Source organism: Podarcis pityusensis, assembly GCF_964106645.2.
Source record: "Podarcis pityusensis genome assembly, chromosome: 1".
Classification (NCBI taxonomy): domain Eukaryota; kingdom Metazoa; phylum Chordata; class Lepidosauria; order Squamata; family Lacertidae; genus Podarcis; species Podarcis pityusensis.
In genome coordinates, this window is record NC_138028.1 from 39,159,383 (window position 1) to 39,172,372 (window position 12,990).

The 12,990-nt window shown below is 38.8% G+C and overlaps 1 protein-coding gene across 1 annotated transcript in view; it reads right to left on the reverse strand.

Annotated features, from left to right (window-relative positions):
* The window catches only part of DPH6 (diphthamine biosynthesis 6), a 240,207-nt gene that overhangs the window by 137,229 nt on the left and 89,988 nt on the right, over positions 1-12,990 (reverse strand). The window contains exon 8 of the mRNA XM_080980137.1: positions 12,421-12,508. Within this exon, the coding sequence (XP_080836263.1) occupies positions 12,421-12,508 (88 nt within the window). The remainder of the gene's footprint in view (positions 1-12,420; positions 12,509-12,990) is intronic.

A 12,990-nucleotide genomic window follows, 5' to 3' on the forward strand; every position in this document is an offset into this window, starting at 1 on the left:
TACAAAGAATGATGGACTAGATGGATCTCCAACCCAGAATGGCACATGCTCTAAAATAAGGATACATATTTGGATTGAGGGTCTACAGTTCACCAAACAACTTTTTATATCTGAGAGATCAAGAACGACCATTCTTTTTACAATTATTTTTGCCTGATCATTAAGTGCAGAAGCCTAAAAAAACACGCAAGACCTCAAGTGCACCCAAAGTAGACTTTTATGTCTGAATTGCTTTTAAAACATATTGCTGTTTTTACAGATTGTTTAATGAAGACTGGGGACTAGACTGAAAGACAGCGACTTCCTTAAGGATCAGCATCGGAACTTGGGTTACTGAATCTTTCGCTGTTTTGCCCAAGTCCCTACCCGGTATGTCCACACTGGCTTTCCAAACTAAACAAGCAGAACACTAACTTTCATTCTAGCGGGGCTGTAGGCCTTTTGTAATGTCAGGATAAAAATCCAAATTAGAGAAAGTGAACAGTTTTTGGTCCTGTAGGCTGTAGTATTTGGGACAAGTGGCCATGTTCCCTTTATAAAAACTAAGGACTAAATTGCTCCGGCAGCATAGGAAATCCATCAGTGTCACTGCTGCCACCTGTGGAAATCTCTCGAACAGCATTAGGCCTAAGAATCCTCATCAACTTTGGCATGTCTGTGCCAACGCAGGTAGAGCTGCCAGATCCTCTGTACTCATTGCTTTCCTTCCAAGAACAAGGTCAATTTTTTCTTTCCCTTAAGAGACTTCCACACAAAGCAGGTCATGTGCAGAATGCCCATTAACAATCTACTCCCGCCCCCATGAAATATTTGTGTTTCTGCCTGCACAGGACTAAGCAAATGCTTACAATGCCCTGGCAATATGAAATGAATTCTTACATTCTCTCTTCAGGCCCTCAGCATTGTACAAAACGCTTCTGAGAAGTATTTCCTAATGAAGATTTATTATAGAAGGCCATGATTCGCCAATCATTTGCCCCCTCGCTAGTGCGGGAACAGAGTGATATCTTGCCATAGCCCTCTTAATTTCCATTCGCTTTCTGCCAAAACAGAAAAATACAATGCATTGTAGATGGTTCTCTTATATCCACACCTTTGGGTAAAATGGTGAGATGTGGTTGTGGGCACGCTGAGGATTGGGTCCCTGTAAACTTCTTGGAATAAAGAACCTGATTTTGCTACATGCCTCAAGTTTCATGTACACCTTAAAAAGAACAACCATAATTAGCAGCCGCAGTGTCTAACTTGTCAGAGATCTTCATTTCCTTGGCAGAGGAGGCTTGTTGTTACAAAAATCTAAAACTGACAGCGTTTCTCCCACTGAGCAGTTCTCTCAGAATAGAACAGAGCATAAAACTCTGAAGTTAGAAGGAAAAGGCTCTGATAATCTCTTTGCTTCTTGTTTTCTGCCTTGATCAGTTCTCCTGTTAAAACAACATTTTGAGGGAGACCACATGCAGCTTCGTGCACTGTGAACAGACATATGAGATAGATATTACTTGGGTGGGGAATAGACTTGCCATATCAAGTAGAGAACTAGTGAAAGATTTCTCTGTCTTTCAAAGGAAAGAAAGAAACGAGTGTGTGTGTGTGTGTGTGTGTGTGTGTGTGTGGCTGCATTCATTTCTTAAAGGAGAAAATGATGGGTTCATCTTTTGCCTGTTCCAAAAGAAAAGCATATAATGTCACACCTTTCCAAGCAAAAGAATTTCAAGATCAGTAAAGGAATATTTTCAGTTGGCACATATATATATGCCATTTATGAGCTCCCCTATGAAGATGGTTATGGTGATATGAGAAATGCACCAACATCTCAGGAGTGTTAAGTACATTAAGAAAAATATCCCAGGCTGCCTGGAATCTCTCACTGAACCAAAGGAGAAGGTGGCATATGGCTCAAGGTCATGGTTTTAAACTACCTTGTGGAAACAGATGCAAATCCCCATTCCTCTTCTTTTTAAAAGCTTTTTACAAAGTGATATTTAAAAGTTTTTTAAGTATTTTAAGTATTTTGATCCAGTGGGGATTAAGAGAATATTTCATAGTTTGAGAAGCTGGGTGGGCTTGTTTTAAGGAAAGATAAATCAAGTCTTATATGCAGGATTCTGCTTCAGGATCTGTCCTTCCAGTGAGCACTCAGGGCTGATTTCCTTAAGAATGGAGAGGTTCGATCTTCTTGACATCCATGGGACTCTCAAGAGTCTCCTCCAGCTCTCACTTCCATACATCACTACTGGGAAAACCATAGCTTTAACTATACGGACGTTTGTTGGAAAGGTGATGTCTCTGCTTTTTAAGATGCTGTCTAGGTTTGTCATTGCTTTTCTCCCAAGTAGCAGGCGTCTTTTAATTTCGTGGCTGCTGGAGAAGGGCAAGTATGTTCACCCGTTCAAAATTAGCATAGGAACACTACTTTCCCTCTCCTTGGCTGCACCATGTTATGATGCCATCATATTAATAATGCAATCTCTGACTGGATGTGATCACTCCAGTGATAAAAGGGTAAAGCAAAGCTTAAGTTTGTTACCAGTTCATGTCCTTTCAGGGAAAGTAGGCCCTAATGATCAGCCATGGATTATTGACAGCGGGCATTATGAAATAGTTATCCTTGCAGCAGGGATTCTCTTTTTACTAAATAACCCTGATATTTCACTTGACAGAGCTAATTATGGGATTTCCCTCCTATTCTAGCACATAAGACTATGCCATAAATATTCCCAACAAAATTACATGGTTCCCCCTCCCCCATACTATTTACTTCAAAAATTAAAATGTTACAACAGGAATTCTATAGTTATATTCCTTGAGCAATAAGTGCTCCCCCCCCAAAGCAAGCAAAGGGGAATCCATCTGTAATTAAGGCCTACAGAGATTACAACAATATAAAGTGTGAAAAGCAGCAGTGATATAATACTTACACAAATGACTATGATTTGAAGGCTTCCTAAATGCACAGCTTATGCTGCTTTTAGACAGCAATTTTGATGTGGCTTATTTCCAGCTCAGGTAACAGAACTTTTTTATTATTACTTCAGTTAAACACAGGTATTTTGTTTGCCAAATCATATCAGAATGGTCCATATAATTGTCCCATCACCAGACAGTAAGCAAGCAAAGAGGGCTGTATGATTACCTGAACTAAGAGAGATCTGAGGGAAATGGACTACAAGGTCCCCTCCAACTCCAACTCCAAGTCAAAGTTTTTATGTTGTTTTATGTGTTTATGTTGTTTTATGTGTTTCTTCTTGGGAGAAAAGCAATGACAAACCTAGACAGCATCTTAAAAGGTAGAGTCATCACCTTGCCAACAAAGGTCCGTATAGTTAAAGCTATGGTTTTCCCAGTAGTGATGTATGGAAGTGAGAGCCGGACCATAAAGAAGGGCTGATTGATGAAGAATTGATGCTTTTGAATTATGGTGCTGGGGGAGATTCTTGAGAGTCCCATGGACTGCAAGAAGATCAAACCTCTCCATTCTTAAGGATATCAGCCCTGAGTGCTCACTGGAAGGACAGATCCTGAAGCTGAGGCTCCAATACTTTGGCCACCTCATGAGAAGAGAAGACTCCCTGGAAAAGACCCTGATGCTGAGAAAGACTGAGGGCACAAGGAGAAGGGGATGACAGAGGACGAGATGGTTGGACAGTGTTCTCGAAGCTACCAGCATGAGTTTGACCAAACTGTGGGAGGCAGTGGAAGACAGGAGTGCCTGGCGTGCTCTGGTCCATGGGGTCACGAAGAGTCGGACACGACTAAACGACTAAACAACAACAACAACAACATGTGTTTCAGAAATGTAAGTCAGTCCTGGAATTTTATTGAAGGGTAGTATAAATCTTTTTTTAAAAAAAGAATTACTCTATGTAAAATTGCCATATATGAAACCACTTGTGGTGTCCAAGAAATAGAAGCACAATATAACTTTTGTAAATGAGAAGGATGAAGAGATTTTATATTCAAGGCATATCATATCAAATTCTTACAGGAAAAAAGTAAAATATTGATGAAGCTACACTTCATACAACAGTGGCCTTGTTTTCCAGTGAAGAGGAAACTGAGGCCTCCATGGACAACTATGAATGTTAGGTGACAAATAATGTTATTAAGAGTTTATAATATACCTATAAAACAAAGCACATTTGACATGCCAATATCTATACTTTTAAAAAGGTATTAGACGCATAAAATGTGCAGGAAAAATAACATTCTTAAGTTTTTAATAAAGAAAGAGTAGAGGAATCTTTTCCATTATTATGCAAAAATGCATCTTGAAGTTGTGCGGTAATGTATTAAACCAGAACAGTGAATAAAATGTTATTCTCCCTGAGGCACAAGGGTTCATTGTGCTGCCAGAAACAATCTAAAACAAATTTCCAGTGAGCCTTTGTAGTTAAACATTAAGAGATTTAGCTAAAGAAAATGCATTACAGAACAGAAGAGAGCAGGAGCTGATTATTATACTAAGGCATGCTAGCCCAAACTGTGGAGTGATTATAAAATATTCAATTGAAAGAATGTAAAATTAACACCTGCGAAACATAACTAAGGAGAATGACATGTTTGAACACTGAACTCAACATGCAATGCACTCAACAAATACCATTCTTGTTTAATCTGGTCAGCTCAGATATGACTTCTATTAGAATTATCATGAATTATGACAATGGATTCCAGTGACCGGGGGTTTCTGTGTGCTCTGGTCTACCCTTCCATACGCCCAGGCCTACCTTTTGTAAATCTTCCTACACTATCCTTATGCTTATGTTTTCTTTACGGCTTTGAAAATTTTTGAGACTGCATAGGTCCTTGGTACATTGTCCATCATATAGCTTACCTACCTAACATCACCATGACAGCCAGTGAGATAAAAAGTTCTTTGTGCACTGAAGATTATCCAACATAATAAATAACGGGAGAAAAAGGAACATCATACTAGATTTTTGCAGGGCAACGGCTGTAGCTCACGAAACTCAACCCCTATCAATGCTCTAAACTGACATAGGAGCAGAGCCCATCTGAACAGGGAATCATCCCTCATCAGGGAATGAGAAGGTGTCCCAAAGGTTCAGTAATTATGTCACAGCCACTTATGGAAGCTCACATTTCCCAAGAGAAAAGGAGCTCACCAAGACAAACCAGGAACATGGGGAAGTATCCAACTAAACAGTTCTGCCAGCGCAAGCGCAACTGAACATACCCTCCCTCTTCTCTCTCCACAGGCTCCCTAAATATACTGTGGATTTTCCCTTGCCCCTCTAGAACAGATTTAGGGAGTACTATAGCACAGCGATGAATGCTTGTGCTAGCAGAACTGTTTAGCTGAATACCACCCAAGCTTTTTGCTCTCAATCTGGTGTTGGTAGAGACTGGGGTGGGGGAGGTTTACAGGGCCTGAATATGACCCACCAGCTGATCTCTTATAATAAAGATAGGTTGTTGATCTGTTTCCCATGTAACAAACATTAGCAGGGCCTGCATTCTACGTGAATGGGAAGGGTATATTTAAAAAGCCATGTATATATATAGCAAATAGGTACTATCATACACTATAGTATACTGCTTATTACGTGACAGGTTTTGCATGGATTAACTTCACTACGAGTTTGAATCTAAAGGAGAATACGTCTTGCTGTGGAAGATGGCAAAGGTAAGTCCTATCTCACTAACCTTTTAGGCTCCAAAATTCAGAGTTCCGTGAGAGTGTCAGTAAGCATGTGGACAGGAATGATCCAGTAAATTCTACCGAAAGGTTTCTAAATAAACTTGGCACAAATGGAATAAGAGGATAGATAATCTTGTGGATCGGTAACTGGTTAAAGAACATGGAGCAAAGAGAGGAATACACAGACAATACCCACAATGAAGGGTTATAAAAAGTGTCTCCTAAAAAAAATTTGTATTGGGATGAACGCTTTCTAAATAATTTACAGCATGTCTGGAGTTAAAAGGTGAACAGTGTAGTAGCTGGGTTTGCAGATGTACAAACGCTTACAAAGATCTCTGAAAAGATCTCTACAAACTGGATAAACTGAGGACAAATTGGCGAATGCTATTCAATGTAAGTCAGTGTAAAACCAAGCACACTGGGACAAAAGAAATTCTTCACTTCACATATAAACTGGCAGGATTGGAGCTGGTTGTGACTAATGAGGAAAAGATCTTGGGGTCATTTGGTGAGCTCAATTAAAATGTCGACTCAATGAGGAAGCTGTGGAAAAAAAGGGGATTCCATGGTGGGGATCATTAGGAAAGGGATGGAAAATATAACTGTCAATAACTGCATGTATGTAAACCTATGGTGTGACTACACTTCGAAAACTGGGTAGTCCTGATTGCTGCATCTCAAAAACTGCACAGCTTAAAAAGCTGCAAAAAAAGAGAAGCAACCAAAATAGTCATGGGGCTGCAGCAACTCTCCTATGTGGAAAGGTTATAATGTATGGGACTTTTTTAGTTCAGATATAAAGCAAAAGAGAATACTAATGAGCTTTAAAACATGTACGTGTGGAGAAAGTGGGTAGAGAGAAATCCCCCTCTCACACTGAATGGTGGAGATTCAGGACACACAAAAAGGTTGGGCTTCTTCACATTGTGCATAGAAAAACAATGGAATTTGATACTGCAGGCTGTAATGTTGGCTACCCACGTAAATGGCTTTAAAAGCGGCTTAGACAATTTTTCATGGAGGATAAAGTTATCAATTGGTACTAGTCATGAAGCCATGACTAGTTGGTACTATCAGTTGGTACTAGTCATGAACTGGTACTCATGTATCTGAATACCAGTTGCTATGGGACAACAGTGGAAGAGTGTTACTGCTCTCATGTCCTGTTTGTGGGCTTCTCATAAGCTTCTGAGGGAACAGGATACTAGACAAGATGAACCTCTGGTCTGATCAAGAAGGGCTCTTCTTAGTCTCCCACATGTCCCATAAAAGATTCCTAATCGATAGGAAGCACTTGAGGACGATACGGCATGCAGTGAAGGGAGAACTGGTGGGAATTGGGATCCTCTTCTAATTTTAGCAATTTAGAAAAAGAAATCATTTATATATCAATTTCGGCTGTAATCCTATGCCTACTTATCTGGGAGCAAGCTGCAATGAACTCAATGGGATTTGCTGACATGGATATACAGTACTACAAAACTATACAAACCGACTTAAAAGTATTATTTGATGTTTGAGGAGGTTCAACATTCTCTGAATCAACATTTTAAAGATATTAACCCACTTCAGGGTGCAAACCACAGCCCCAATGTCCCCATGTGCACCAACACTGTATACTCCACTCTGACCTTACCTCAATGAACAGAAAAACATCCCATGGAATTCTAAGCACTTTCACACTAAGCCAGAGGGTGTGGATCATGGGATGTTGGGGTAGCATGTGCAGTACCACACGGAAATCTCCTGTTCAAGAAATGTGTTTCTTTTGTGAGGCAACCGTTTTCTTTTCACTACAAAACCGAGAAGTCAAGCTATTCAAATGGCCCTTGATCTGGTGCACAATTAAGCAGGCTTAAATTCCACTGATACTACTTAAGTATGCTTAACTGTGCCTTAGAATGGGACCATGAATGTTTTACTTTTGCAGGAGTTACAATGCGTTAACTGGTTGAAGGGCTTTAGAAGGATAAACACAGAAATAAGAAGTAGAAATTACTCAAGACTAAATGCTTGCCTTGCCAGTATGAATAGCTCTCTGGTCCTATGGGGTTAAAACCTTAAATCATTTGATGCATTATGCTCTTGAAAAACCAAATGCCCCTCCATAGTTACAATTTATTGAAAATGTAGCTTATTATAGTATGACAGAAAATAAATTAATCGAAAGATTTAATGCCTTTTGCCATGATTCCACCACAACACAAAACAAACTATTTTCCTCCTTAACTCTACAAGACATTAAGTGTATATACCAAAATCTAAACTACAATTCCATAAATGCTAGCTCTTTAAGAATGTGACAGCTTTGTCTACAATGAATTTGAAAAATGATTTGCTATAAAACTGCTTGAAACTGTGGGGCTTTAACAAAATCTTAAACATCTACATAAGAAGGAGGAAAGAGCTTCTGAATAGATAAAAGTAAAATCTTGATTCTTATATAAAATGTTATGCATTTTAATATGATTTTTTGCCTGATTTATGTAAAGCTTTGTGTTTTTCATTTTCCCTAGCCTGTCACATTGTAGTGATGTATGGAGCATTTTAGCATCAAGTTTGCCATGAGCAATAAAGTCAGTGCCCCTAAGAAATATTAATATATTTCCACTTTCTCTCCCCTCTCCGAGAGTGTTCTCTTATTCAGCTTATTTGGTTTCACTTCACATAGCCGACTGGCATAATTTTCAGTCTCGCAGTAATATTTTAAGGCTTTGCTCTGCGGAAAAAAATCCTCGTCAAACAAGGTGTGTACTAAAATGGCACATTTGAGAATGGGGAACATGGTGCTAGGAAGCAGAATTCTAAAAATAAAGAATTATGTCTCTTTTTGATGAATGTACAGCAGTGCTTTCTGAGATAAGACCTACTATGGCATATGCCTATATACTCTTGAAAAGTCAATATTTTTAAACGAAACACAAAACCAGCTGTGATCATTAATGGTGATTGAGTATCACGTACAAAAAAACCCCAAACCAAAATGTTTTAGCACAAAGAAGCATTTAACACAAAGACCTGTGAAGAACGCTAGTGGCAAACTCACTGGAAGGTCTGTAGAGACTCAATTTCCCTGCACCTAAATGCGCCCTATTGTGGTTTTCACTGTTACTCCAGCAGGCTGTTTAATACTCGAGGATATTCCTCAGGAGTGGGGGGAGATGGTTGGAGGATATTTCGAGAGGGAAAATAGAAGCACAGAAGGAGTTAAGGGTCCTCTCAACCTAACAGTCGTTCATAAAAAAGTGTTCTTCCTCTAACTGGGTTTTGAGATACAAATTTCATCAATGCATGTAAAAGTGTATTGTGCTTTTAATGCTTCAACTTCTGAAGCTACCACTCATTCTGTAAGACTGCTGGCTTCCTTCCAATTCACTTTCCAAAACAGCAAGCTTCCCTTAATGCCAACAATAAATGGGTCAGTTGTATTATTAGACACTACAGCTAAGTTCTGCTCTACTGTGCCAATGAAATCTCCTGAGTTTGCAGTAAAGATCCCTGAACAGACTGTATCAGAGCACAGGATCAGTCTGTAAGCAAATTATTTGTCTCTCAACGAAAGTATTAGCAGCTTACTGTGTATCTTGGGAAGTATATATTTAGCTTCTGTGTACTATGAATCCTTGTTATATAATCCTACATTAATTGATACACAACCTGAGCATCTGAGGTGCAAAGCTTTTTGCTTCATATTTTGTTTGTGTCAATTATACCATAGTAATTATAAACACATGGAACTAAATAGCCACAGTAAATATTTCTAAATAGGCTACAAGACAGCATGATACCATTTCTGCTATTATTTTTCTTTCTACAGTGGATGCCATTTGTGCCATGAGAAGCTGGGGGCGGCGAGGGAAGACACCAACCCTGAAAATGTTAACATAATTTTTATTATTATTGTCTGGTTTAGCTTACAGACGTATATATTCGCAAAGCACTTCTGGCATGGGAGCACAATGCTTCACAGGTATCATTACTGTTAGATCAATATTGCTGAAGAACATAACTTGATCACAGGAACAGAAGTTAGAAAGGACACTTTTGAGGTTCTTAACAACACTATTGCTTTCTCACTTCATCGTTTTAGTTTAATATCTCCAACTCCTTGAAAGATTCCATCAACCGTGTCCCCGAAAAATTTTACACATCGTGTAGGGAGACAGTGTTGGTTGGACAGTGTTCTCAAAGTTGTCGAAGCTACAAATATGAGCCTAACCAAACTGCGGGAGGCGGTGGAAGACAGGAGTGCCTGGCATGCTCTGGTCCATGGGGTAACGAAGAGTCGGACACGACTAAACGACTAAACAACAACAACAGGGAGACAGGCGAACTAATGCCAATGTACCAGAAGAAGCAAAGATCACAAGTGTCAAAGCAATGATTCTTCAACATTGACTTCATTGGACTGGTCATGTTTTACGGATGCCCGATTATCGTCTTCCAACTACTCTATTCCAAACTTAAAAATGGAAAGCGTAGTGCTGGTGGTCAACAAAAGAGGTTTAAAGACTCTCTCAAGGCAAATCTAAAAAAATGTAACATAAACACTGACAATCTTTGCTAAAGGTATCATGGACTGTGAAGATGCTCAAACACAGGAAGAGGAAGGCACGTTTGGCAAACCCTCATTGTGATCAACTCCTGCTCTGAAAACTATGTCCCCACTGTGGAAGGACGTGTGGATCCAGAATTAAGACCGTGTTCACGGACGACAATCTTACTCAGTTACGGGAGATCACCAAGAAGAAGATATACTCTGGCAATTTTTAAAAAGTTATGACTTCAATGCTAGCCTATTTTTTTGGTTACTTTTTTAACTGAAGTATAAAATATGGACAAAGATAACACAAGTCAAAATGTCATTCCACAGCCAATGAAACTGTATATCTTACAAGTTGAGCCACCCAGCTCAAGACTAAAGGTATTAATAGAATATAGAATAAAGTCTTGCAGCTTTTCTGATGAAAGAGAATATACATGGTTTGTATGACAATTGGAAAATATACATTTTCTATATTCCGTAAAAGTTTTCAGAAGATTCCATGCTTGATGTGTTAATTTTTCAGCTACTGAAAGACTGCAATTCCATAAGTTAAGATTTAAACAATTCAGTGTTTTCCACTGTTTCATTATTGATGGTCATGTAGCTGCTTTTAAGAAAACTAAGAGTTCTTTCAATTTTAGATTTAGGTTTGATTGTTCAAAGAGTGGTAATAAATACAATCATAGGGCAGGGGAAGCCTACCTTTTCCTTGAACACTGCAGTAATTTTCTCACAGACCTCCTATCAAAACAGAGACAAATGGACAGGCCCACCAGAGATCTATGTGCCTGAAAACCACAATCATGCCAGAAGTTTGGCTGATTTTCTGTCATAGGTTTCACATGGGTCCTATACTACCTGTGCCTTGTTTTAAAAGTATTTTCTGTAATGTAAGCTGAAACAGGCCATATTGAATGAATGAATTTATTATTTCAGTCACAGACCAATTCCAGCTCACATACAAAATCAAGGAAGTCATGAAACACAATAGGGATACATTTAAATTAGCAATTCGGTATAACAGGGACAGTAGATATAGCAGCAATTAAAATATATAAATTAGAGAACAGGCCATATTGTTTTAGAGAACCATATTATCTAACAATTGGGTTTTGTTTATTTTTGACTTAAATCCCTCTCCCATAAAGTTTTCAAGCCAGCTAAGAGTCCCTGTTGAAATTTTTATTCTTTGTTGTATGTATTTGAGACTTGCGCCTTAAAAAATGTACAAAAAGACCATTCACAAACGGGTTTTTTCAGTGTGTCTGTGTTTGGGTGATCCCTTTGTGAAAATCCTTGTCAGATTCAGACTTCCATCAATAATTTGTTAGTACTCTTTGAGAGGCTGCATCCCCCGATACCTTTAAAAAGCGCCTTAAAGACCTACTGTTTCACTGCTGCATTTAAGGGCTATGTGTTGCTGAGTATTGTCATTTTGTGCTGTTTGAAATGTAATGAAATGGTTGGTTTTATTGGGTTTCAAAATTGTATTATGATTTTTGGTTGATATATATATATATTTGTTGTGACCCACTTTGTGAAACGTGTGTTTGAAAAGAGATCCATACATTTCTCAAATAATTAAAAAGGCAAGTAGATGGCAGTGGATCATCAGCATGATGTCTCTGTATTCTTTTTGGAGCATGGGTTTAGAACTTAACAGTTTGGGCCTAACGCATCTCTGTTATCACTATAGACCAAGGGTGGAGAGTCTGTGGTCCTCCATATATTGTTGGACTGCAACTTCCATCAGCCCCAGCCAGCATGGCCAATGCTCAGGGATGATGACAGCTATAGTCTAGCAACACCTGGAGAGCCTGAGGTTCCTCATCCATCATCTGCAAGGTAATATAGAAGTATTGCCTAAATTATACACACTAAATATGAACAGCAAGAGCACAGACATAGATAACTGTCCAACTAATGTTCCTCTGTCTTCTCTTGGAGGCTCATCAACTTTGAAATGCTGAAATACCATTACATTTGGGGTGTATTGTGGTGGCCAGGATTTAAATTGGTAAGGAATGGAGCTTTAGCAGTATTACCTTTTATCTGTGTGTCCCGTCCCCCCCCCAGATCCCATTTGGACATTTTGTGTGTCTGTTTTTAAATCACTGTTATCTGCTCTGAGTCTCGGATATGAGACAGAACAGATTTAAAAATAAATATTATTAATATAAGTATATTAAAACTGGAATGCGGTACTTGCCTTATCTTCTAAGTGCAATTTTAATAGTCGAAGATAAGCCACAGGTGCAAATGCATCCGCTGAATGCACAACAACTTCTGACAAATCCCTGTAATAACAGAATCATAAACATTTATTTCAGATTACACTGAACATTTCAACAATTAGGTTCTTTTTTTTAAGCATTAGTGGTCAACCATGGGACAGAGGACAGATAAAATCATACTGTATGATTATGGCCCTATCTGCACATTCAAATCAGTATTAAACAGGCATGCAAGGATCACAGATCTTGTGTCATGACTAAAGTTCCACTCAGATGTGAACTTCTAACAACATATGTAACTTGTCCTAATATCAGCCTCTGTTTCTGTAGACTGGAAAGCACCCAATATGACAACGGTTTCTAAAAAAAGGTTCCAGAGGGAATCTGGGAAGCTCCAGGCCAGTTAACATAATGCATGTTTTGGAAAAATAGTAGACAGCATTATTAAAGACAGAATTGCCAAGCACAGGGGAAAACAAGCAATGCAGAAGCAGAACCAGAACCAGAATGGCTGATGATACCAGCATTTTTTGTAAGAGTAATTT